Source organism: Natrix helvetica, assembly GCF_964273705.1.
Source record: "Natrix helvetica genome assembly, chromosome: 1".
NCBI classification, from domain to species: domain Eukaryota; kingdom Metazoa; phylum Chordata; class Lepidosauria; order Squamata; family Natricidae; genus Natrix; species Natrix helvetica.
In genome coordinates this window covers 6,058,383-6,085,912 of record NC_138548.1, presented here as the reverse complement: position 1 = coordinate 6,085,912, position 27,530 = coordinate 6,058,383, and the positions used below count along the sequence as shown (strand labels likewise).

At 47.0% G+C, this 27,530-nt stretch overlaps 1 protein-coding gene across 1 annotated transcript; it reads left to right on the top strand.

The window, feature by feature from the left end:
- The first annotated feature begins 1,027 nt into the window (after positions 1-1,027).
- EEF2 (eukaryotic translation elongation factor 2) lies at positions 1,028-27,129 on the top strand. Its single transcript, XM_081941310.1, has 15 exons — positions 1,028-1,181; positions 6,986-7,200; positions 9,130-9,311; positions 10,035-10,246; positions 11,141-11,319; positions 12,009-12,114; positions 13,922-14,035; positions 17,154-17,292; positions 17,379-17,574; positions 19,812-20,070; positions 21,331-21,438; positions 23,465-23,818; positions 24,476-24,658; positions 24,751-24,883; positions 26,256-27,129. Exons 1-15 carry the CDS (start codon positions 1,179-1,181, stop codon positions 26,447-26,449), a joined length of 2,577 nt encoding a protein of 858 aa, XP_081797436.1. The 5' UTR covers positions 1,028-1,178; the 3' UTR covers positions 26,450-27,129.
- The last annotated feature ends 401 nt before the right edge of the window (positions 27,130-27,530 follow it).

The window sequence follows — 27,530 nt, the reverse complement described above, 5'->3', positions numbered from 1 at the left end:
TGAAAGGCCTGGAGACCAAAACATATGAAAAATGATTGGAGGATTTGGGTTTGGCTAGTTTAGAGAAAAGGAGGACTGGGTGGATATGATAGCAGTCTTCCAGTATTTGAGTGGCTGCCCCAAAGAGGAGGGAGTCAACTTATTCTCCAAAGCACCTGGGAGAAGCAATGGGTGGAAACTAATCAAGGAGAGAAGCAACCTGGAATTGAGAAACCAGGACAATTAACCAGTGGAACAGCTGGCCACCAGAAGTTGTGGATGCTTCATCGTTGAAGGTTTGTAAGAGGAGACTGGACATGTCTGAAATGGCCCATTAAGGAAAGTGGGGGCTATTAAGAGTGAGCCTGTTTCCTACCTAAAACATGTTTCTCCATTTTGGATCCAGGGAAATGTGTTCTGCCTTTTCAATATTTCCCAGGATTTTCATTCTCCTAGGAGAGGGGTGGGTGCTAACTTCCTACATTCAGTGAAATCCTACACATTTCTTAGGGTGCATCCAAGCCCTATTAGATCCTGTTGCTATGCTGGCTGGGCAATTCTGGGAGTTGAGGTCCATTTATCTTTTAAGAGGCCTGAAAAAATACCGATTTGAAGCGAATACATTGAATTTTACTGAGTTTAGATTGAATTTTCTGGGAAGGCTCCAATGGGATGGATTCGCAAGTTTTAAAAAATACCCGTCTTTAAATAATATATTTGGAGTGATACCAAATAGGCGTATTACACGCAAGGATTATTTTTCCACTCCATTTCAAATTCACTGCTGCCCATTCGGCCGTCAGCCACGTGGTTGAATCACCAGCAGGCGCTTCCGGGTTGATCGAACGTTTTAATAAAAAAGGGGAAAGAAGAAACTGCGCAGGCGTCAAGTGAGGAGCCTTTCCCCTCCCCTTTCTTCCTTTCTTTCCCGTCTTCGGACCATAGAGAGGGGCCTTTTCGGACGAGGCGCGTGCGCTCCGGGTTTCCTCGCTCGGCCCCGCCTCCTCCCTCTGGCTCTCCCCGCCCACTCCGACCTCTCTCATATAAAAGGCGGCTGATTGACGTCAGCGTCCTCTTCCGCCCGCTCGGCCCCTGCCAACGAGACAGGGCTGCCTGAGCTACCGCCATTGTTGCCGGTCTTTTTTTTCCCCCTTCTTCCTCCCCCCGCTCCTGCGGAGAATCCGAAGCCATCCGCCAACATGGTGAGCCATCCGAAACCGGGAGAGACTTGGGGGGAACCTCGGGGACCCGAGGCCTACGGAGGCGTTGGATAGGGCCTGGTTCGCAACGAAGGGGATAGGCCCCGGGTCGGAGGCCTGCGGGGGCGGGGGGGAGTTAAGAAAGGCCGCGGCCTGGAACAGCCCGCCGTCTGGAAGAGCACCGGAGGGGAGGGGGTGAGCAATGAAAGACAACATGCGAGAAGGAACGGGGGTAATTTGTGAACGTGGCGACACTGGAGTTACGTGGACCCAGCGTTAGGCTATAGATCCCATGGAGGGTCGTCTGGATGGCTCTTTCCCCCCGCTCCCCACCTTAGGGGGGGGCTTCTCAAGGCCGGGCTGAGGATGCTGGGAGTTGTAGTCCAATGCCTCTGGAAAGCCTCCAATTAAAAAAAAAACGCCTAGAGTGGATGCTATTAAAGCACCTTGAGACCTAATAGAATAGATTAAAAAAACGCCCTTTCAGCCATGCTGAGAAGGACGGGAGTTGTAGTCCAGCGCCTCTGGAGCTCTGCCAATCAAAAATGCCTACTGTGGGTGCTGTTAAAGTATCCTGAGAAACAATATATAAATATATAAAATATATGTGTGTGTGTGGATAGATATGAGAGAGATTGATTAGATAGATAGATGAAGAGACAGACATCACAACCTCAGGAGCTTCTTTTAAAGCTACACCTGGAATTAATATTTTTAGGATAGTTTGCTATATATATATATATGTATATACGTATATATTTATAGGTATATGTGTGTGTGTGTGTATAATATAAAAGGCAGAAATTTAACAAGTGAGGCTTTCTCCTTCTCCTTCCCAGCAGAAATACCTATATCTTTATTGACTTAATAGAGATCTCTATTTTTTTTAATCCTTTATTTTCGAAGCAGGAAGAAACCTTAATGGGCAATGAATAAAATTTTTATTTCCCTTTAATTTTTTTTTGGGGGGGGAAAGATGGCTTAATGCTTATTCCTCTCCCTGAGTATAGATAGCCCTTGAGTTATAACTCCAATTGAGCCCCAAATATATGTTGCTAAGCGAAACATGTTAAATGAATCTGGATTCATGTCAGAAGGTCGCAAAAGGGGATCGTGTGACACCCACACTCCCCTCCCCCCCAGGGCACTGCGACCGTCATAAATACGAGTCAAGCATCCGAATTCTGATCCCGTCACCACATGCTAAAACGGTCATCAATCGCTGTTCCCAGGGCCGTTGTCCCTTTGAACGGCCACTAAACGAACCATATGTGTGTGTGTGGATAGATATGAGAGAGATTGATTAGATAGATAGATGAAGAGACAGACATCACAACCTCAGGGACTACCCATCTTATTAATTTCTTAGAACCTCTTAAATACTCGGGCCTCCTCCTGTTCTTTTATTCCTGCGCAGGGCCTGGTTATAATAATAATAATGGGGGGGGGGGGAATCCTGACCTCATTGTGGGATGACTCAGATTTTTGGGTCACCTCCTCCGCCGATTCAAGGCAGGAGAAAATAAAGTGGGTGATGTAACACTCCTTGCCAGCTTCCTGAAGATTATTAGGTGGGGGGCATTTTGTCTGCTTGATAAACCACTTTTTTTTCTTTGGATAAAAACCCTTTTGAGCTGGTTTGCCCATTCGATTCCTCTTGATTTTTTTTAAAAAATTAAATTTATTCAGCTTTAATGCATCTTCCGCAGGAAGCCTTGTTTCCCAGCCTCCCCTCTTTTTGGAGGGGAGAGGGCTTTTGATAGTTGCTCACCTCCTTGCCAAAGGGCTGAAATAACCATTCAAGATGTCTGCGGGAGGGAGGAGTGGGACGTGATGTGGCAAAACAACAACACTGGTGGCCAGGAAAGGATTTGGGCCAGCTCCAGCCGGTCTCTGCTTGCCAAAGGGAGGGGTGGCTTCCCGGGAGGAAGGTTGTGCTCCCCCCCCCAATCCCTTAAAACGTGCCGTGTTTGGCGAGAAGGGACTTGGGTGGTGGTGATGTAACATGGCAGGGAGGGTGTCACCTGTATTGCGGGACCTGCGCTGGTGCCGTTAAAAAGTGCTGACGTTAACCTGGGATGTGTTTTCCTGCTTGTCTGCATCTTCTGGATCTGACCGGCTGTTGTGGTTTATTTCACTTCTGCTTGCCCTTCCTTCCTTCCTTCCTTCCCGCTCCATCCCTCTTTCCTTCCTTCCTCCCTGCCCTTCCTTCTTCATTTATCCCTGCCCTCCCTCCCAACTTCCTTCCTGCTCTCCCTTCCTTCTCCATCTATCCCTCTCCAAACTTCCTTCCTCCCCTCCCTTCCTTCTACTCCATCTATCCCTCCCTTCTTCCTTCCTTCCTTCCTTCTCTATCCCTTCCGTCTCCATCTATCCCTCTCTCCCAACTTTTGCCTCCCTCCCTCCCTTCTACTCCATCTATCCCTCCCTTCTTCCTTCCGTCCTTCCTTTTCTATCTATCCCTTCCGGCTCCATCTATCCCTCTCTCCCAACTTCCTCCCTCCCTCCCCTTCTACGCCATCTATCCCTCCCTTCTTTCTTCCTTCTCTATCTATCCCTTCTCCATCTATCCCTCTCTCCCAATTTCCTTCCTCCTTCCCTCCCTCCTACTCCATCTATCCCTCCCTCCTTCCTTCCTTCTCCATCTATCCCTCTCCAAACTTCCTTCCTCCCCTTCCTTCCTTCTACTCCATCTATCCCTCCCTTCTTCCTTCCTTCCTTCTCTATCCCTTCCGTCTCCATCTATCCCTCTCTCCCAACTTCCCCCTCCCTCCCTCCCTCCCTCCCTCCTACTCCATCTATCCCTCCCTTCTTCCTTCCTTCCTTCTCCATCTATCCCTCTCCAAACTTCCTTCCTTCCTTCTACTCCATATATCCCTCCCTTTTTTCCTTCCTTCTCCATTTATCCCTCCCTCCATCTATCCCTTCCCTCCTCCCAATTTCCTTCCTGCCCTCCCTTCCTCCTTTCTACCACCCATCCTTCCTTTCTTCTCCATCTATCCCTCTCTGCCCTTCCTTTCTTCCTCATCTATCCCTTCCTTCCTTCCTTCCTTCTCCATCTGTCCCTCCCTCCCTCCCTGCCCTTCCTTTCTTCCTCATCTATTCCTTCCTTCCTTCTCCATCTGTCCCTCCCTCCCGACTTCTTTCCTTCTCATCCATCCGTCTATCCTTCCTCCCTTTCCCCCAAAATCCACAGATGAGGAAGACTGAGGAAGGAAAAGGGAGGGGGGAAACGGTCCTTCCTGATTTTGGGGGGACAACATCAGCTGCTTAGGATGGCATCCTCCTTGAGATGCCTAATGCTTTCCCTGCCACCTTTGCCAAGAGGCCCAGCCAACCCTTCCAGAGGGCGTTTTGGCTGTCCAAGGGCCACATTATTCTACCATATGGTTGGCTTTAAGGAGACTCTCCATCATCCCAGGTCACAATTGTCCCCAAGGTGGTTTTATTTTTAAGAGTCAAAACTGGGCTTTCTGGATTTTCTTTTGAAGACGTTCTCATCCCAGAAGCTCTGACTGGATGGTGAGCAAAGGAAGGATTTTTATTTATTTATTTTATTTATTCATTCATTTATTGAATTTATATTGCCGCCTATTGCTAATAACCAGCCCTCTGCAAGGAATATAAATCCTTCCGTTCCCCACCTTCCAGTCAGAACCGAAGAAGCTTCTTGGAGGAGAAGCGAAATGTCTTCAAAGAAAAACAAGAAAGTCCAGTTGCCTCCTGGAAAAAAAAAAGCACCTGTGGGACATTCTTTTATTTTATCTTGTAAAATTAAAATAAGATTGTACCAAGCCATGGAATTATTATAACTTATTTATTTTTTTGCTTTTTAATCCATGCTTTTATTTATTGTTCATAAGTTTAACTCAAGCGGGTGAGCATACCTAATGTTCCTTCCTTCCTCCTGATTTTCCCACAACAACAACAACCTTGTGAGAGGGGGATAGGGCTGAGAGAAAAGGACTGGTTTTCAACTCCCAGACCCCCTGCTTAAAAATCCCATAAATTGACCGATCTGATAATTTGTAATTCAGTATAACATAAAATCCCTGGTTTTTAAAAAAAAACACCTAACAAATCGACTTTCCCGATAAACTTGTATAGGTAGTCCTCGATTTAACAACAGTCTGTTTAGTGACCATTCCAAGTTACAACGGCTTAGGACTGGTTTTCACACAATGGTTGCAGCATCCCCACGGTCGTATGATCAAAATTCAGACTTGGCAGTTGACTCATATTTATGACGGTTGCATTGTCCCCTTTTGCGATGAGCAAAGTCATTGGGGAAGTCGGATTCACTTAACAACAGTTTGACTTAACGACTGCAGTGATTCACTTAACTGTGGCAGGAAAGTGCATAAAACGGGGCAAACCGAAATAAATGTTTCACTTGACAAGAAACTTTGGTCTCAGTTCTCGTCATAAGATGGGGACTAACTGGCCAGCTCGGGATTTTGTAGTCTGCTGTTGCTGACGGTGCTTTTTTGCTTCCTTGCCTTCTGAATGTCGTTCTTACCGTAGCATTTTAGGCTCTGTGAATAGTCAGTGGAAAGGGCCTGGGTCCCTGGGAGGCAGGCGTATTATATTTAAAATTATTTAATTTTAAATATAATAATTGGAAGTGAAAATGGGATTCTAGAGACAGTGCAGAGAAAAAGCAACCAAGAAGATGAGGGAGCTGGAGGCTAAAACATACGAATAACGGTTGCAGGAATGTTATCATGTCTGGTGCAGTGAAAAGAAGGACCAGGGGGTGACAGGATAGCAGTCTTCCAATATTTGAGGGGCTGCCCCAAAGAAGAGGGAGTCAGGCTATTCTCCCAAGGCACCTGAAGGCAGGACAAAGGAGTAAGAATTGAAAACATATCAAATAGAGATCCAATCTACAATTAAGGATTCATTTCCTGGCAGGACAATTAATCAGTGGATATGGCTTTCATCCAGAAGTTGTGGGTGGAAGTTTTTAAGAAGAGACTGGACAAACATTGTTCTGAAACGCTATAGGACCGTGATGGTGAACGTATGGCAAGTGTGCCACTGGTGGCACGCCGAGGCCTCTCTGCCAGCAGGCGAGCCATCGCCCCAGCTGAGCTTCACCGCGCAGGCACGCGCGCCACCAGCTGATTTCCGGGTCTCTGCAGCGCGTGTTGTTTAATCAAAATGCAGTGAAAACACTATGCAAGCCATCGAGAATAGAACTATATACATCCCAACAGGAACAGGAAGTGCCTCTTTACTTTACTTTACTTTTATTTAGACTTTTATACCGCCCCCTCTCCCCAAAGGGACTCTATCTGCCTCCCAGGAGGAGATAGAGGGTAAATCCTAGAGACGCAGGAAATGCATCACTGAACAGTGGAGATGAATGCTAGAGAGGAATAAAGCGGCATACAAGGCGGGCAGGCAGACGTAACACCTGTAACAGCGTAGACATACGCGTGGGGGCTGCAATGCCCCGTCTTTGGTCCCAGGAGGCTTCAAAGAGGCCAGCTAGGCCCAAAACGGGGCACGGGGGGAGGGGTCGCGCATACATGCGCTTGGGGGGAGTGCATGTGGTAGGGCGCAGGCACGCACATTGTGTTAAGGGTGTGGGAACGTGCACTGTTGTGCGCACGCATGCTTTTGGCACATGACAAAAAACGTTAGCTATTCCTGGTATAGGACCTACCTAACGGGGTTGGACTAGAAGACCTCCAAGCTCCCAACTCTTGTTATTCTGTCCTGGTGGAGTTTCCATCTCCTTTGAGAAGGAAGCCGGCGGCTCGTTGGTCCAACACGTTCATCTTCTTTCTCCCGTTCTCCAGGTGAACTTCACAGTAGACCAGATCCGGGCCATCATGGATAAAAAGGCCAACATCCGGAACATGTCAGTGATTGCCCACGTGGATCATGGGAAATCCACCCTGACCGACTCGCTGGTATGCAAAGCTGGGATCATCGCCTCGGCCCGTGCTGGGGAGACCCGTTTCACCGACACGAGAAAAGACGAGCAAGAGAGATGCATCACCATCAAGTCGACGTAGGTCCCTGTGGTGACTCTTTTGGGGCAGGTGGGTGGGATGAGAGAGAAGGAGCCAAGTTGGTTGCCTTGCTCAACGCTAACAAGGACACTGAGAAAAAAGGGCCCACCTGCTCGCTTTTCACAGATGAACAATCTTTGCAACATCTCTAGGGTCACATGATCAAAATTGGCTTGACAATTGGTTCGTATTTATGACAGTTACTGTGCCCCAAGGTCACGTGATCCCTTTTTACGACCTGACAAAGTCAAGGGGGATGCCAGATTCCCTTAACAACCAGGTTACTAGCTTATCAACTGCAGCGTTTCACTTAATGGTAGCAAGAAAAGTCGTAAAATGGGGCAAAACTCGCTTAACAAGTGTCTCACTTAACAAAAAAAAAATTGGGCTCAATTACGGTTGTAAACTGGAACCCCTTTTCTACTTCTTGCTGTGGGCAGATGAAGGAGGGAATGTTTTTCTTTTTTTAAAAAAAATGTTTATTATACAAAAACAAATAGTAGGAAAAATAGAGGAGGGGAAGGGAAGAGGACAGAAAAGAAGAAGGGAAAAAGAAAGAGAAGGCATTGTCTCCCGACTCCCTTTGGTGCAGTAAAAGATAGTAACATCAGACCTCAACTTTTTACTTTTACAGAGTGTAAACTAGCCATTCCGATATCAACAAATCTAATCGCTGAAACCCAAAATCAAAAAGCTTCATTTTCCCCCCCACCTCAAGCACAAAGTCCAGAAACGGTTTCCAAGTAGAAACAAAAGTACTTATGTTTTCTCTTTCTTTGATCAAAGCAGTCAATTTAGCCATCTCTGCCAACTCAACTTTTGCAGCCATTCGTGCTTTATGGGGATCAAAGTGTCCCCCCTCCTTGTTTTGTGCTTAAAGTAGTCTTCCCATATACCGTAGTTTTCTGAGTATAAGACCCACTCCCCCCCCTCCTACAAATGGGTGAAAATGGATGAAAATTTCATTGTCTCTTATAGACTGAATACGGCCCTTTTTTGGGGGGGCTTCCGGAACCCTCCTTGCATCATATTTCTGCCCTCCCTGGCCCCCAGAAGCATTCTGCAGTGCCTGCATGTCCCATTTTGGGGGAAAATGGGCACATTTTCGAGCTGCTGAGCCCTTCGCGCATCGTGTTTTCACCCTTCCCGGCCCCCAGAATCACACTACAGTTCTCCACACATCCTGTTTTCACCAAAAATGGACCCATATTTTTTTGGGGCCAAAAATGCCCCGTTTTGGGGCTCCTGAACCCTCACGCATCCCGTTTTTTCTCTCGCTGGCCCCCAGAAGCACTCTGCAAGCCAAAAACGGGCATATTTTTGGCGAAAACTGAGCCATTTGTTTGAAAAATGGGATATGCGGAGTACTGCAGTGCACTTCTGGGAGCCGGGGAGGGCAAAAATGTGATGCACAGAGGCCAAAAAGCTTTTTTTTTCTTGTTCCTGTAAATAGTCTGAAAAATACTCTTATCTATCTATCTATCTATCTATCTATCTATCTATCTATCTATCTATCTTATCTATCATCTATCTATCTATCTATCTATCATCTATCTATCTCTATATCTATCTATCTATCTATTTTATCTATCATCTATCTATATTTAATCTATATCTATCATCTATCTATATCTACCTATCATCTATCTATCTATATTTAATCTATCTATCTAATCTCTATTTAATCTATCTATCTATCTATCTATCTATCTATCATCTATTTAATTTATCTATTTATCTATCTGTTTAATCTATCTATCATCTATCTATCTATCTATCCATCCTATCTAACGTCAAAGTTCCAATTCTCCCCCCCCCCCCCAAGTCTTTCCATTGAACCCAAAAAGAAAAGTTTTGGGTTTTATCTTCATATTCACTGTTAAGTATCTGGAATGTCTTGAAACTGTTTTCCCTGCGTCTTCTCCTAGGGCCATTTCCCTCTTCTACGAGCTCTCAGAGAACGACTTGGCCTTCATCAAGCAAAGCAAAGATGGCTGTGGGTTCCTGATCAACCTGATCGATTCCCCTGGCCACGTGGATTTTTCTTCAGAAGTTACAGCTGCCCTACGGGTCACCGATGGTGCCTTGGTTGTTGTGGATTGTGTTTCCGGTAAGAAACTGGCTTCCCAATCCCCCTTGGGACCCTGAGCTTTGCTGGTGGGTGTGGCCATTGGGCACGGGTAGCCAACCTTGGCAAGTTTAAGACTTCAGGACTTCCATAATTCTAAATCCCCACGTTGTGGACTTTAAGGCTTGTGAACTTCAACCGCACAAGACTTTTAACTTGTGGACTTCAATTCCCAGAATTCTAAATTCCCACTTTTAAGACTTAGGGACTTCAGCGCCACAAGATTTTAAAGACCTGTGAACTTCAAATGCACAAAACGTTTAAGGCTTAGGGACTTCCAACTGGTGGGTGTGCCCAGTGGACAGTGTGAAGGATATAGAGCGAGAATATTCAACCTTAGTAAGTTTAAGACTTGAGGACTTCCAACTCCCAGAATTCTAAATTCCCACTTTTAAGACCTGTGGACTTCAGCGCCACAAGATTTTAAAGACCTGTGAACTTCACATCCACAAAACCTTTTAAGACTTCTGGACTTCAACTCCCAGAATTCTAAATTCCCACTTTAAGGCCTGTGGACTTCAAATCGACAAGACTTTTAAGACTTCTGGACTTCTAACACCAAGAATTCTGGGAGTTGAAGTCCACAGGTCTTAAAAGTTGTCAAGAGTGGACCCCCTAATGTAGTAGGTTCCTATTGTCTATATGACTGTCGGAAGTGACAACACTTGTGGAAGACAAGCTGAGCTTCCTCTTCCTCCCCTCCAGGGGTGTGCGTCCAGACCGAGACCGTCCTGCGCCAGGCTATCGCTGAGAGGATCAAGCCCGTCCTGATGATGAACAAGATGGACAGGGCCCTGCTGGAGCTGCAACTGCAGCCCGAGGAGCTGTACCAGACCTTCCAGCGCATTGTGGAGAACGTCAATGTCATCATCTCCACCTACGGGGAAGGCGAGACTGGCCCCATGGGCAACATCATGGTAAGGGTTACAAACGTGCGGCCGTGCATGTTCCGAAGAAAATCTGAATGGACTGTGTGAGTGAGTGCCCAAAATGGAGTTATGTGACTATAAAGAACATCAAAACTTTAGAACTGGGCTGCCAACTACCATTTCAGGGGGTCAGCTTGATTCTGAACAAGTTGCTAAGCAACCAGTCATAAGTTGAGGATTACCTGTAGGTTTTCTTCTTTCTCTAGATCAGAGGTAAGGGACTATGGCCCCTTTGTGGCTTGTGGACTTCAACTCCCAGAATTCCTCAGCCAACATGGTTCCTGGCTCAGGAATTCTGGGAATTGAAGTCCACAAATCGTGTTTCCTAGCCCTACCCTAGATGGATTCAATTAACTTAGAGTGCTTACGTAATTTGTACTAGCTGGTGGAAGAGATGTGTGGCTTTGTGCACACCATTTGCAACTTTTAGCCCAGTCTTGTCTTGAGGGTATCAGGGTGTACATGTTCAGAGGTTACTCCACTTATTTAGCAAGGAACTCCTACAGGTAATCCTCAACTTATGACTGGTTGCTTAGCAACTTGTTCAGAATCAAGCTGACCCCCTGAAATGGTAGTTGGCAGTTGATGTTCTTTATAATCACATAACTCCATTTTGGGCACTCACTCACACAGTCTTTCCTCTTAGGGAACAGCAAGGAAATCATGAAATCAAGGCGAATATTTGTAACATAGAGATTGTGGGGGGTCCTTGGTGCTCTATGAGCTTCAGCCTGCCACTGATGATGTTACCTAGTTGGGTAATGCAATGTCTGCAAGAAAAGAATGAAGCTCACCAAGGACCTTTCAAATTGTGCTGTTTTGAGGGACACACCACAGAGCCTTGGGTAGATTACATTCTCTTGCCTGTTCTTCCTTTCCTAGATCGATCCAGTCCTTGGCACGGTTGGGTTTGGCTCCGGCCTGCATGGCTGGGCTTTTACGCTGAAGCAGTTTGCTGAGATGTACGTGGCCAAGTTTGCAGCCAAAGGCGAAGGGCAGCTGAACCCCACTGACCGTGCCAAAAAGGTGGACGACATGATGAAGAAACTCTGGGGTGACAGGTACGTAATTTAGGATTGTGCAAATGATCTCCATGTAACATGGCCGCGTAACGGAGTGAGCTGTTACTTGTCCCAGCTTCTGCCAACCGAGCAGTTCGAAAGCACATTAAAAAATGCTAGTAGAAAAATAGGTACCACCTTTGGTGGGAAGGTAACAGCATTCCTTGCGCCTTCGGCATTTAGTCATGCCGGTCACATGACCACAGAGATGTCTTCGGACAGGGCTGGCTCTTCGGCTTTGAAACGGAAGGGAGCACTGCCCCCCCCTAGAGTCGGGAACAACTAGCACATATGCGCGAGGGTCACCTTTACCTAACGCAGTATCGGGTTTTCAAATCAATTGTATTGAACGTGAAGAATGTGTGTGTTTTATATGTACAGTATAATCTACAGCAGAGGTCCTCAAACTTGGCAGCTTTAAGACTTGTGGACTTCAATTCCCAGAATTCTCCAGCCAGCTGGGAATTCTGGGAGTAGAAGTCCACAAGTCTCAAAAGTTGCCAAGTTTGGGGACCCCTGATCTACGGTGAAGATGGCATTTCGTTTCGTTGCGAGGTGCAGTGACAATATTAAATAAATCTTTAACGTCGCCCCCAGCTTCTGCCACTCTTCCTCCTTGAGGATGTGACTTAAAATGGGGGAGTCATGACAAAACATAAAGCTTTTTTTTAATATCTCTTTCCCAACAGGTATTTTGACCCGGCGACTGGCAAGTTCAGCAAGTCTGCAACCAACCCCGATGGAAAGAAACTGCCAAGGACTTTCTGCCAGCTGATCCTAGACCCCATCTTCAAGGTAGCGCCCCCTCTCCCTCCACTAGTTTCCTTGGCCATCCCCAAACTAGACGCACTACGATGCTCCTGGTGCCTGGCTCTCTACTACCTGTGCATGATGACGACAAAAATTTCTTCACTTTGACCTGACGTTTTTTGACGCTTGAAGAAATTTTGCAATATCTGACACAAAATAGAACGAGTCTAGAAAGTTACCCAGGTTGGGGGAGAGGGGAATTTTTCTCTCTGGGCTGAATTGAGCCCTTTGGACTCTCAAGGGGGGGTGGTAGTGTTCCTTCACCTCTTTAAAACTTTTGATTGATTTAACTCCACTGAGGCACTGCCTCTCTGCAAAATGTTAATTTATTTCATTCAACTCGGGCACTGCTTGGCTGCAAACAGTTGCTGGTTGCTCTAGTGCAGGGGTGTCCAAACTTGGGAACTTTAAGACTTGTGGACTTCAATTCCCAGAATTCTGGGAGTTGAAGTCCACAAGTCTTAAAGTTCCCAAGTTTGGACACCCCTGCTCTAGTGCCTTCGACCCCAAAATTTTCTCCTACGTCCCAGAGGACTTGTCTGTCGTTTGTGTGTGTTTGTTTGTTTGTAGGTAGTCTTCTCTTAACATCTGAAGTTACACAAGTCCTTTCCAGAGCTATTTATGACCCACTTCCAGAGTTGCAGCAGCTACACACACACACACACACCCCACACGTAGTCATGCGATCGCATTTGGCTGCTTGGCAACCTGCTCGCCTTGTAAGACCATTTGCATTGTCCTGCTGTTGTGCGACCACAATTTTGGGTGTTTGCATTTCATTTTCCAGCCCCCAAAACACCCATTAAAGAAAATAGGCTGGCTTAATGATTTAACCCGGAAGTCATAAAATTAGGCGTGGCCACCTGGTGACCCGTTGCGTTACTGCCCCTTAATTCTGAGCTCACCGTCATAAGTTGAGGACTACCGGTAGAGCTAGCTGGGCCTTCTCCAGTCTGCTGGCATCTGAGTATGGTGGACTACAACTCCCATTACTTCTCCCAGAGGAGCCTCCACTTGAGTTAGCTGGCAGAGGTGGAAAGGTGGCATCTTATTTGATGAGTGGTCCCCAATCTTTGTGGACCGGCAGTGGGAATATCTTTGTGTATATACATACTTGCTTTATGGACTTGCCTGCCACTGTTGTGGCCTATTGGCCATCGGGCCTTCCAATAGCCAAATCAGAGGAGGTGTTGGAGTCAGGGCCAGCATTAAGGCAACCTTGGAGCTCCGAGGGGGAAGAGGGAATAGAGCTAGCGGAGGGAGAGAGACAGAGGTGCAGCCTGGGCCATCCGTCAGCCCTCAGATGAGAGTCAACAGCCCCCAGGTCTGGAGGTGGGTGATGAGGAAGAGGAGGAACAGCTGGGTCCAGTGGATGTATAGAAAGGAGAGGAGAACAGTGGAAATCTATGGGCTGGTCCTTGGGACGGAAGAGCCACCGCTGTTAGTGAAGCTCCACCCTAGCTCTGGGGATAAAAGGCAGGGGTTGGGAGATGAATAGATGTGGCAGACAACTATACATCTCCCTGCTGGACAGATTTGTTAGCCTGCAATGAGAGAGAAACTTTTTGCTGGGGCTGCCGACCCTCCTAATAAAGGAATCTTTTCAGTTCACTTCAGAGGGTTTGTCGTGCTTGGGGAGGTGGATCAGAACAGCTTCCCAACAGGCGACGGCCCAGTAACGGGCCAAGGATCGAGGGTGGGGTTGGGAACCGAGTCAGAAGAAGCAGGACTGCCAGCTCATTTCCTCGGCATCCCTGCAGGAGATTTCACCTTTCTGCCCTTGTTCTCGAAGGTATTTGATGCAATCATGAACTTCAAGAAGGACGAAACGGCCAAATTGATTGAGAAGCTGGACATTAAGCTGGACAGCGAGGACAAAGGAAAGGAAGGCAAGCCTCTGCTGAAGGTGAGGCAAAATGTGTGGTTTTTGTAGTTGGGAGGTGGGGGAGGGAGAAGAGAGGTAGGAAAGGGAGTTGTGTGAAAGGAAGCAAGCTTTTTTAGAGTCTGAAATCAAATCCGCCAGTTCTGATCAGAATGGGTCACGTTTTAAAGGAAGGGGGACCCCAAGGTGATTTAATATTTAGAATTTTTTTTGGGGGGGGGATAGCATAAAGCTGTAAGGGACCTTGGAGGTCTTTTACTCCACCCCCCCCTGCTCAAGCAGGAGAACCTGAACAGAAAAAGATTTGGGGGTGGGGGGTGCCAGCCTTTGTTCCTCCTCCCCTTCTAGAAAGAAAGCTTCCTCCACGCTCCCTGCAGCTCACCCCCTGCCTGAAAAAAAGACATACCTTAAGGAACTGCTTCAGTGGAAAAAATCTTAATAACAATCCTTGGTTGTATAAAGAGGCATAAAATCAAAATCACGTGAAGTATTAGTACCGTTTTATAAAGCCTTAGTAAGACCACACCTGGAATAACTGCCTGCAGTTTTGGTCACTATGCTAAAAAAATGATGTTGAGTGCAAAGAGCAACAAATATGGTTAAAGGACTGGAGGCTGAAACAGATTGCAGGGTTTGGCTACTCTAGAGAAAAGAAGGACATGGGGGGGGATGTGATGGCAGTATTCCAATATTTGAGGGGCTGCCTCAAAGAAGAGGGAGTCAATTTATTCTCCAAAGCACCTGAGGGCAGGGCAAGAAACGATGGAAACTAATGAAGGAGAGAAGCAACCTAGAATTAAGGATAAACCACCTAACATTGAGGACAATTAACCAGTGGAACAGCTTCCCACCAGAAGTTGCGGATGCTTCCATCACCGGAGGTTTTGAAGAAGAGACTGGACAGTGGCCTGTCTGAAATGGTACGGGGGTCTCCTGCTAGAGCAGGGGGTTGGACTAGAAGACCTCCAAGGTCCCTTTCAGCTCTATTCCGATTGAAACTCACTGGTCAGCACACCCTGGTTGTGCTGCCTTTGTTGGAGAAGACTTGAGAGCCCCTTGGACTGCAAGGAGATCCAATCAGTCGATGCTAAAGAAAACCAATCCCGACCGTCCTTTGGAAGGGCAAGTCCTGAAGCTGAAGCTCAAATACTTTGGCCACCCAATGAGAAGAGAAGTCTCCTTGGAGAAGACCCTGGTGTTGGGAAAAGACTGAAGGCAAAAGGAGAAAGGGAGAGCAGAAGATGAAATGGAATAGATAGTGCCATCCATGCTATATTGAACACGGGGGGCTTGGTGTGCTGTGGTCCATGGGATCGTGAATAGTCAGACACAACTAATAGTAAGGCCACACCTAGAATCCTGCATCCAGTTGTGGTCACCGCACTATAAAAAAGATGTGGAGACTCTGGAAAGTGTGCAGAGAAGAGCAACCAGGACAATGAGGGGACTGGAGGCTAAAACATACGAAGGACAGTTACAGGAACTGGGCATGGCTAGTCTAGTGAAGAGAAGGACGAGGGGAGACAGGATAGCAGTCTTCCAATATTTGAGGGGCTGCCACAGAGAGGAGGAAGGGGGTCCAGCTATTATCCAAAGCACCAGAAGGCAGGACAAGAAACAATGGTTGGAAATTGATCAAGGAGAGATTCAACCTGGAATTAAGGAGAAACTCTCTAATTGTGAGAACAATTAACCAGTGGAATAGCTAGCCACCAGAAATTGTGGGTGCTTCACTGCCGGAGGTTTTTAAGAAGAGATCTGTCTGAAATTGTATAGGGGTTGGACTAGAAGACCTCCAAGGTGCCTTCCAGCTCTGTTCAGATTGATCGAAGGAATATTGGGCACTATCTAATGAAATGAAATGAAATTCAATGGTGAAAAGAGTAAGGTTCTACATTTAGGCAAGAAAAATGAAATGCACAGGTACAGTATAGGTGGTACCTTGCTCAACAGTAGTAACTGTGAAAGGGATCTTGGAGTCCTAGTGGACAACCATTTAAATAGGAGCCAGCCGTCTGCAGCAGCTGCCAAAAAAGCCAACCCAGTTCTAGGCTGCATCAACAGAGGGATAGAATCAAGATCGCGTGAAGTGTTAATACCACTTTATAAGGCCTTGGTAAGGGCACACTTGGAATACTGCATTCAGTTTTGGTCGCCACGATGTAAAACAGATGTGGAGACTCTAGAAAGAGTGCAGAGAAGAGCAACAAAGATGATTAGGGGACTGGAGGTTCAAACATTTGAAGAACGGTTGCAGGAACTGGGTATGTCTAGCTTAAGAGAAAGAAGGACTAGGGGAGACGTGATAGGAGTCTTCCAATATCTCAGGGGTTGCCCCAAAGAAGAGGGAGTCAAGCTATTCTCCAAGGCACCTGAGGGCAGAACAAGAAGCAATGGGTGGAAACTAATCAAGGAGAGAAGCAACTTAGAACTGAGGGGAAATTACCTGACAGTTAGAACAATCAATCAGTGGAACAGAAGTTGCCTCCAGAAGTTGTGAATGCCCCAACACTGGAAGTCTTTAAGAAGATGTTGGATAGCCATCTGTCTGAAACGGTATAGGGTTTCCTGCCTAGGCAGGGGGTTGGACTAGAAGGCCTCCAAGGTCCCTTCCAACTCTGCTATTGTATAAGTTGCAATAATGGATGGAAACTGACCAAGGAGAGAAGCAACCTGGAAATCAGGAGGAACTTCTGACAGAACAATCAACCCGTGGAGCAGAAGTTGCCTTCGGACGTTGTGGGAGCTTCACCCCTGGAAGCTTTCAAAAAGAGAGACTGGACTGCCATCTGTCAGAAATGGTGTAGGGTCTCCTGCTTGGGCGCGGGGTTGGACTAGATGGCCTCCAAGGTCCCTTCCAACTCTTGTTATTCTGTTAAACCAGGAGTGTCCAAACTTGGGAACTTTAAGACTTGTGGACTTCAACTCCCAGAATTCCCCAGCCAGCTCTGCTGCTTAAAGTTCCCAAATTTGGACACCCCTGTGTTAAACGTAGCAACTGAGCAAAACAAAAAAGGGCCGTCTGGATTTGTTTGAGGATCCCTTGCAGGGAGGGGCTTGAATCTTCCCGATGTAGGCAGCGGATGGGCCTGGTATCTTCCCCCCCCCCCTGACTTTTGGTTCCATGGTTTCCTCCTGGTAGGCTGTGATGAGACGCTGGCTCCCGGCAGGGGAAGCTTTGCTGCAAATGATCACCATCCACCTTCCTTCTCCGGTCACCGCTCAGAAATACCGCTGTGAGCTGCTCTATGAAGGCCCCCCCGATGATGAGGCTGCCATGGGTAGGTGGTCCTTCTCCCCCCTCCCTCCAAGATAAGTTCTCCACAGGAGCATCAACCACATCTTCTCTCTCCCTCCCCTTCTCTAGGCATTAAGAATTGTGATCCCAAAGGACCCCTGATGATGTACATCTCCAAGATGGTACCCACCACAGACAAGGGCCGCTTCTACGCCTTTGGTCGGGTGTTCTCAGGAATTGTGTCCACTGGCCTCAAATGCAGAATCATGGGACCAAACTACACCCCAGGAAAGAAAGAGGATCTCTACCTGAAGCCAATCCAGAGGTCAGCCTTGGAGTGGGGAAGGGCTTTGGGGGGGGGGCAGCAGTGGCGGGACGACTTATTCTTCTTCCTTACCTTGCTTCTCTGAAATCTGCATACATGGGAGTTAGGCTTTTGGCCTAGCGTTAAGGCAGTAGGACAGAAGCTAGGAGATGGTGAGTTCTAGTCCCATTTTAGGCATGAAAGCTGGCTGGGTGATTTCGGTCAGTCACCAGGAGACAGTGAGTTCTAGTCCTTCAAGGTATCAAAATCAGCTGGTTGACTTTGGGCCAGTCACCAGGTGACAGTGAGTTCTAGTCCTTTAAGGTATCAAAATCAGCTGGTTGACTGGGCCAATCGCCAGGAGACAGTGAGTTCTAGTCCTTTAAGGCATCAAAATCAGCTGGTTAACTGGGCCAATCGCCAGGAGACAGTGAGTTCTAGTCCTTTAAGGTATCAAAATCAGCTGGTTGACTTTGGGCCAATCACCAGGAGACAGTGAGTTCTAGTCCTTTAAGGTATCAAAATCAGCTGGTTGACTTTGGGCCAGTCACAAGGTGACAGTGAGTTCTAGTCCTTTAAGGTATCAAAATCAGCTGGTTGACTTTGGGCCAATCCCCAGGAGACAGTGAGTTCTAGTCCTTTAAGGTATCAAAATCAGCTGGTTGACTTTGGGCCAATCACCAGGAGACAGTGAGTTCTAGTCCTTTAAGGTATCAAAATCAGCTGGTTGACTTTGGGCCAATCACCAGGAGACAGTGAGTTCTAGTCCTTTAAGGTATCAAAATCAGCTGGTTGACTTTGGGCCAGTCACAAGGTGACAGTGAGTTCTAGTCCTTTAAGGTATCAAAATCAGCTGGTTGACTTTGGGCCAATCCCCAGGAGACAGTGAGTTCTAGTCCTTTAAGGTATCAAAATCAGCTGGTTGACTTTGGGCCAATTGCCAGGAGACAGTGAGTTCTAGTCCTTTAAGGTATCAAAATCAGCTGATTGACTTTGGGCCAATCCCCAGGAGACAGTGAGTTCTAGTCCTTTAAGGTATCAAAATCAGCTGGTTGACTTTGGGCCAATCCCCAGGAGACAGTGAGTTCTAGTCCTTTAAGGTATCAAAATCAGCTGGTTGACTTTGGGCCAATCACCAGGAGACTGAGTTCTAGTCCTTTAAGGTATCAAAGTCAGCTGGTTGACTTTGGGCCAATCACCAGGTGACAGTGAGTTCTAGTCCTTTAAGGTATCAAAATCAGCTGGTTGACCTTGGGCCAATCCCCAGGAGACAGTGAGTTCTAGTCCTTTAAGGTATCAAAATCAGCTGGTTGACTTTGGGCCAATCACCAGGAGACAGTGAGTTCTAGTCCTTTAAGGTATCAAAATCAGCTGGTTGACTTTGGGCCAATGGCCAGGAGACAGTGAGTTCTAGTTTTTTAAGGTATCAAAATCAGCTGGTTGACTTGGGGCCAATCGCCAGGAGACAGTGAGTTCTAGTCCCACTTTAGGCATGAAAGCCGGCTGGATGACTGGGCCAATCACCTGGAGACAGGTTCAAGCTGTGCCTTAGCCAAGAAAGCTGGCCAGGTGACTAGACCAATCACCAGGAGACTGAGTTCTAGTCCTTTAAGGTATCAAAGTCAGCTGGTTGACTTTGGGCCAATCCCCAGGAGACAGTGAGTTCTAGTCCTTTAAGGTATCAAAATCAGCTGGTTGACCTTGGGCCAATCCCCAGGAGACAGTGAGTTCTAGTCCTTTAAGGTATCAAAATCAGCTGATTGACTTTGGGCCAATTGCCAGGAGACAGTGAGTTCTAGTCCTTTAAGGTATCAAAATCAGCTGATTGACTTTGGGCCAATGACCAGGAGACAGTGAGTTCTAGTCCTTTAAGGTACCAAAATCAGCTGGTTGACTTTGGGCCAATCACTTGGAGACAGTGAGTTCTAGTCCTTTAAGGTATCAAAATCAGCTGGTTGACCTTGGGCCAATCCCCAGGAGATGGCGAGTTCTAGTTCCTCCCTAGCTGGGAGCCAGTCACTCCTGGCTTGTCCCACCTTGCAGGGTTGTGAGGGGGAAAAGAAAGAAACCAATTTTACATGGTAAATAGGGAATTGGTCAGCATTTAGAGGTAGGAAATCTCAGAAATGGCTGGTCCTTAGCTTTCCCCAGCGGTGGCCGAGGACGCCAGGATACTACCATTCAATGGGGGCTCTTATCCTCCAGGACCTGGGCAGTGGCTCACCCTGTCTCTTCTGCCCTTCCTTCCCTCCTTCCAGAACCATTCTCATGATGGGCCGTTACGTGGAGCCCATTGAAGACGTGCCTTGCGGTAACATCGTAGGCCTGGTTGGCGTCGACCAGTTCCTGGTGAAGACGGGCACCATCACCACCTTTGAACACGCCCACAACATGCGCGTCATGAAGTTCAGCGTCAGCCCCGTCGTGCGTGTGGCTGTGGAGGCCAAGAACCCGGCTGACCTGCCCAAACTGGTCGAGGGCTTGAAGAGATTGGCCAAGTCTGACCCCATGGTGCAGGTGAGGTGGGGAGGTGGATCTACCTGGAGATGATTTGCAACATCTTAGCATGGGCTTCTTTGAACCAAGCGAGTTTGCTCGATTAGTCCTCGACTTAACACCTAGAATAGAATACGGAATAGAACAGAACAGAAAAAGAGAGAATAGAATATACTACAGAATAGAATAAGAGAGAGAATAGAATGTACCATAGAATAGAATAAGAGAGAGAATAGAATTTACTATAGAATGGAATGAGAGAGAGAATAGAATATACTACAGAATAGAATAAGAGAGAGAATAGAATGTACCATAGAATAGAATAAGAGAGAGAATAGAATTTACTATAGAATGGAATGAGAGAGAGAATAGAATATACTATAGAATAGAATAAGAGAGAGAATAGAATGTACCATAGAATAGAATAAGAGAGAGAATAGAATGTACTATAGAATAGAATAAGAGAGAGAATGGAATATACTATAGAATATACTATAGAATAGAATAAGAGAGAGAATAGAATATACTATAGAATGGAATAGAATAGAACAGAATAAGGAGAGAAGAGAGACTAGAATATACCTTAGAACAGAATAGAATAACTATTACTTTAAATGTACACTAATTGGCTTGATTAAAATGAAATTTTGTTGCCTACAGCTCTCAAAGGGCCACCACCTCCAATATACACTACATAAACACGACTAAATAAATTAACACAAAATTATATATCCACATACATTGTATGACGCAGAAACATGGCGAGAGAAACAAATCTTGCAAGTTTACTAGACAAAACAGTATAGGGTTTCCTGCCTAAGCAGGGGGTTGGACTAGAAGACCTCCAAGGTCCCTTCCAACTCTGCTATTGTATTGTATTGTAAATGGCATAGGGAAGCTGTTACAGAATCTGGTAGTCCTGCTAGAAATACTTGGAAACCACCTTCCAGAGGGGAGCAACAGAAACGGACCATGAAGTGGGTATGTGGGGTCTCTAATGATGCCGCTTATAATCAGCACCCTGAATAACGGGAAGCAAGCTTCCTATATTCTCGGTTGTCCTCACCATTCTCTGTAGGGACTTTCTATCCGAGGCACTTTTGCCACCAAACCAAACAGTGATGCAGTTTGTTAAAATGCTCTCAATCTCACCTCTGTAAAAGATCAGCTAGGTTCCCTCTTCCTAGCCTAGTAAAGTGACCAGGAAGTTGGGGGGGGGGATTTTTGTTAGGGAGGGTATTTATGCATCTCAATGTTGTACCCCCTTTTCCCGATTGTTAGTGTATCATTGAGGAATCCGGAGAGCACATCATAGCCGGAGCCGGAGAGCTGCATCTGGAGATCTGCCTGAAGGATCTGGAGGAGGATCATGCCTGCATTCCCATCAAGGTAACATTTTGCATCCGGTCTCTTTAATTAGGAAATTGATAACCAATAGAGCAGTGTTTTTCAACCTTGGCAACTTGAAGATGTCTGGACTTCAACTCCCAGAATTCCCCAGCCAGCGAATGCTGGCTGGGGAATTCTGGGAGTTGAAGTCCAGACATCTTCAAGTTGCCAAGGTTGAAAAACACTGCAATAGAGGATGAGAATATTTATAGCTCAGGGTTGAACTGTGGCCTCCTTTGGTGCTCTCTGAACTTGGGTGATTTTTCTTCCAAACATTTCATGACCCCACTAGGTAATATGATCAGCGCTAGAAGGGAGTAGGGTTCATTATGCTATTTATATTCAAATAGATTGCCCTCTTAGTGTGGGTGGGAGTATTTGTCGGGGGGGGGAGGGGAGGTGTTCCTTGATTAGGGTCTTGTTTACTGTTTGTTTTGCGGTTCCTTGATTGGGGCATTTGCACCTTGATTGTTGGTCTAATCTTAATCTTGGTGTTAAACTCTGCTCATCTGGATTAGATTGCTGGGGAAGAAGTGGTTTGGGGCTTTTCTTGTTTGCTTTTTCGAGTGTCTGTTGAATGATATGTAGGTTCATGTTTACGTCTCTTACGCCGTTCGTTTATACAGCTACCCATCTTGTGGACGCGACTCTTGAGTGTTTTGTTAATATTAGGAAACAATAAAAAATAAAAATAACAAATCTCTCAGTGGCTCATCTCATATAGCAATCACACTTAGGCATATACCGCTTTGCAGCCCTCTCTAAGCAGTTTACAGAGTCAGCTTGTTGCCCCCAACAATCTGGCCCCTCATTTTACCCACCTTGGAAAGATGGAAGGCTGAGTCAGCCCTGAGCCTAGTGAGATTTGAACTGCCAAATTGCAGGTAGTCAGCAGAAGTAGCCTGCAGTACTGCAGTCTTACCACCATGGCTAATCCAGATCTTTAGCACTTGACCAAAGGCCAGCAGGGTTGAAAGCAACCTCATCTTAAGGTTGTGGTGTTTCAGAGGGCAGGTGCTGGAACCCAAGACACATTTCCCAGGTCCCACAAGATGACACTCTTTAATCGATGGGACCTAGAGCATGTCTCTCCTATTGTCAGCGTTCTGACTAACGCATCTGAAGAAATCAAAACTCCAAGGCAGGAAGCTGCCTTAGAATATGTTCATTGGATACATCATATCAGCACAGCCAGTGAAAACTCAACTCTAAAAAGTCCCCATGGTTTCTGTATAATTAAGAGAATAAAAGTTTTATCTCCCCAGGTGTCACGGGTCACATTGTCCAATTAAAGCAGCTGGCAGGCTCCTTGGTCACTCCTTTTCTGTTGTGGTCTGCCTGTGGAGCTGGCAGCAATGTTGGACAGTGAGGAAGTTGGGGGGAAACATGGGCCAGTCGTGGAATCTGGGGAAGGCTCGGACGAGGGTTCAGAGAGGGGGGAGGACCATCTGGGGATTATGTGTTGCTTCTGGAGTCGGACATCCTTGAGGCAGAAGAACAGGGGGAGCCTGTTCCCAGTGTACGCATGTGCAGGGCTGCCTGAAGGTAAGAACAGTTAAGACAAAAGAGACAACTTGGGAGTAAGGCTTGGAGATGATTGGCTCCTCCCATGAGACATAAAGGAGGAGCAAAGGCAGATGAGCCTTTGCAGGAAGCAACTTTGTTAGTTCTGGTTGGTTTAAATTCTGAAGCTCCATTTTGACTCTGTGCTCCTTGTTGGCCTTGCAAAGCTAATTGGCAATTAGATCTTTGGCAGCGTTTCAAGGGAGAGAAAGGTGGGTACTTATCCCAAAAGACTTTGGCAGACTTCTGTCGGACTCTTTACAAACTATTTGTGACTCATTACGGGCTGTGAATGAACATAACTATGAAGCGGCAAAGATGACTTAAGCCAGGCTTGGTTCAGAGTTGACACCTGTTGGACATCGAGAGACAGATAGAAACTGCTGGGGAAAGAGCCCCGAGTTGCTTGCTGGGTGTTGCGAACGAGATGTCCGTCCTTTCACGCTTTGATTGTTCTTTGCAGAAATCCGATCCAGTCGTATCTTACCGGGAGACTGTTAGCGAGGAATCGGGAACGTTGTGCCTTTCCAAATCGCCCAACAAACACAACCGCCTGTACATGAAAGCCCGCCCCTTCCCAGATGGCTTGGCTGAGGACATCGACAAGGGGGATGTCTCGTCCCGCCAGGAGCTGAAGCAGCGGGCCAGATACCTGGCCGAGAAATACGAGTGGGACGTGGCTGAAGCCCGTAAGATCTGGTGCTTCGGCCCAGACGGCACTGGTCCCAACATCCTGACCGACATCACCAAGGGGGTGCAGTACCTCAACGAGATCAAGGACAGCGTGGTGGCCGGCTTCCAGTGGGCCACAAAGGAGGTCAGTCTGGCCCTTGTGGCTGAGTCGTTAGTAAATTATACCTTTCTCAACAAATAGAGTTAAGGATCCTTTTTACTTAGAGCAGGGGTGTCCAAACTTGGGAACTTTAAGACTTGTGGACTTCAACTCCCAGAATTCCCCAGCCAGCCATGCTGGCTGGGGAATTCTGGGAGTTGAAGTCCACAAGTCTTAAAGTTCCCAAGTTTGGACACCCCTGACATAGAGGTTCAAGCTGAGTCACGTCTGACATTGAGCCAGGTTGCTCCTTCGACATTTATTATTTGTCGTATGGCGCGCACACGTATTTTGATAAAAACACAAGAGATTAAAAATACAAAATATGAAGTCTAAAATATTCATAAACGTTTGTCTAGATTACAGATCTATTTATTTGCTTTTTTTGTCCTTTGCCAAGAAATGAGCAAAGTCTATTATAGGCTCTATTTTGGCACACTTGACACTGCTAGGTGTGTAAGAGCTGGAGTGAAGGACGAGAGCTCACCCCTTCACACAGCAACGCTTGGGTCTCGAACACGGGCTGCCGATTGTCAGCCCAGCGCCCTAACCCACCGCGCTCCCATTTTCTTCGCCGCAAAACGTGTAAGAATCTTTCGGTCTTGATTGTGAGTCTCGACACCTCTCTTCTGCCCCCTTCAGGGAGCCCTCTGCGAGGAGAACCTGCGAGGAGTCCGCTTTGATGTGCACGACGTCACCCTGCACGCCGATGCCATCCACCGCGGCGGCGGCCAGATCATCCCCACGGCCCGGCGGTGCCTCTATGCCTGCATGCTGACCGCTCAGCCCCGCCTCATGGAGCCAATCTATCTGGTGGAGATCCAGGTGGGTGCAGAGGGAGGGGGCTGGATGAGTTAGGAACTGCCTAGAGGTTTTTTCCCCCCAATCTCACCGGAGACCCGCTTGTTTTCTCCCAGTGCCCTGAACAAGTAGTGGGCGGCATTTATGGCGTGCTGAACAGGAAGCGAGGCCACGTCTTTGAAGAGTCCCAGGTGGCTGGAACCCCCATGTTCGTGGTCAAGGCCTACCTGCCTGTGAACGAATCTTTTGGTAAGTATAGCTCTTTTCCCCTGGACTCAAAACGTCAACCGTCCCAACTTGGTCAGTTAGAAAAGAAAGACTCCTGGCCCGGGATTAGCCAAATGTATATCTTGCTAAAGCAAAGGGGGGTCGCAGAAGAGGCAAAGCTAGATCTGAAATTTGCAGGCGCAAAAGTTCCAATTAACTTTACCTTGGTCCCGGACAGTCCCCCCTCCCAGTTATCTCGTGTCCAATCAGGTGTTGTTTTGGAAACGGTCCTCGTGGGCTCCACATTCGTTTGGTGTGGAAGGTACCTTGTAGGTCATCTAGTCCAACCCCCTATTCAGGCAGGAGATCCTACACCATTTCTGACAGGTGGCTGCCCTGTCTCTTATTGAAATACTCCAGCGATGAAGCTCCTGCAACTTCTGTTCCACTGGTGCATTGTTCTGTCAGGAAATTTCTCCTCATTTCCAGGTTGAATCTCCTTGATCAGTTTCCATCCACTATTCCCTGTCTGGCTTTTGGGTGCTTTGGAAAATAGCTTGACCCCCTCCTCTCTGTGGCAGCTCCTCAAATATTGGAAGACTGTTATCCTGTCTCCCCTGGTCCTTCTCTTCTTTTCTCTAAACTAGCTAAACAGTTCCTGCAACCGTTCATCATAGGTTTTAGCCTCCAGCCCCCTAAACATCCTGGTGGTTCTTTTCTTCACTCTCAACATCTTTTTTTATAGTGTGGTGACCAAAACTGGATGCAGGACTCTAGGTGTGGTCTTGCTAAGGCTTTGTAGAGTGTTATTAATACCTCCCTTGATCTTGATTGTACCCCTCTGTTCTTCGGATTGCATTGGCTTTTTTGGCTGCCGCTGCACACGGCTGGCTCATATTTAACTGGTTGTCCACTAACACACACACACACCACACACACACACACACACACACAGCTTGCGATGCGTAGCTTAGCAGAACGGCAGCCATGACAGGAGAGACATTCCTCTTCCTCTTTAGCTAAGGTACTAGAGGCAAATATATAGTTCTCGACTTACATATTTGTTTAATGACCATTCCAAAGACAACAGCAGAGAGAAAAAGGGAGGACTGGTTTTTCCCAACAACACTTGCAGCATTCCCATGATCCACATAATCAAAATTTGGGCACTTGGCCACTGGCACGTATTTGTGACTTGCCTTTTCCCATGTGGCACAACTCAACAACTGCTTTACTTAGCAACGGAAATGTTGGGCTCAACGTTGGTCGTAAGTCGAGGACTTGAGTTGGAAACACCAAATACGGCTCTCGTCCGGGGAGGGGGAAGGAAGCCCCTCCGCCTTTCTAAAATGTGAACTCTTTTTTTCTTTCTTGCTTTCACGCCACACCTGTGATGCCTTTTGTCTGCCTTTAGGTTTCACCGCCGACTTGAGATCCAACACCGGAGGCCAAGCTTTCCCGCAGTGCGTCTTTGACCACTGGCAGATTCTCCCCGGGGATCCCTTTGACAGCGCCAGCCGTCCTTGTCAAGTGGTCAGCGAGACACGGAAACGCAAAGGGCTGAAGGAGGGCATCCCCGCGCTCGACAACTTCCTGGATAAATTGTAAACCGATCGAATGAAATAATACCGCACCAGATCTTGAAAAAAGAATAAATTTTAAAAATGCCTCTTGTGGGACTCGAAATGAACTTTTAACTAGTGTTTAAAAAAAAAAAAAATCAGAACCAAACCGTGGTGGTTAGATGTGCTTGTGGCTGAGATCAGCAGCTGTTACTTTTTTTTTCCCCCTTTCCTTCCCCCCCCTCTCCCTTTTCAATCACGAGAAAAGCGGGTCTCTCCCACGCCTCCTTTTTCAGCCTTGATGGGTTTTCTTTTCACACCACACGCCATAAAAACCCATTCGGCCCCGTTGTTAACTTGAGAAGATAACGCTTCCATTTAACGCACCCCGAGACACGGCTCATCTCCATATTTATCTGAACATCACGGAGGCAAGAGGGGGAGGAGAGAAAATTGGCCAGGTTTTTCTTCCTTGGAGAAATTTTGGAAAGGAGGAAGAAAAGGGAAGAGGGGGGCTTTGGGGGAGGGGCGGAAACACGGGAAATCTGTTTTGCTCTCTTGAAAGGTTGGACGAGACGCGGAAGGATGATCAACAAAAGTCATTTTATCGGGGGATTTTTGAGGGAAGGAGGCTTTCTAGCCGGATAGCCTCTTCGCTGATAGGTTAATCGTTGTGCAAATCAATGTATTTAGAACCACTGGAATAATAAATATAAGAATGTCTGATCGGGCTTCCTGTTTATGTTGAAACGTCTCGAGATCTCGTTAGGAGGAATAAAGTTGGGCGGGGGGGGGAATACAGATAGTCCTTGACTTATGACCCATCACTTAGCATTCGTTTGAAGTTACGATCGATCCCACCAAAAGTTACTTAGGACCGTGATCCAAATGCTGGTACCACCTTACAGGCACATGACGCCATTCTGGGCCCTTGACAACTGGCCTGCATTTTTGCCGTTTTACAGCATCCTGCCGTAATCATGATACAATTTTTCACATTTTTTTCGAAGAGGCATTGACATGGTGTGATGAGCCGTGGTTCGAATACAGCGTTGCAGGCTGACTGCCCGCTGCCAGGAGTTCAATCCTGACCGGCTCAAGGTTGACTCAGCCTTCCATCCTTCCAA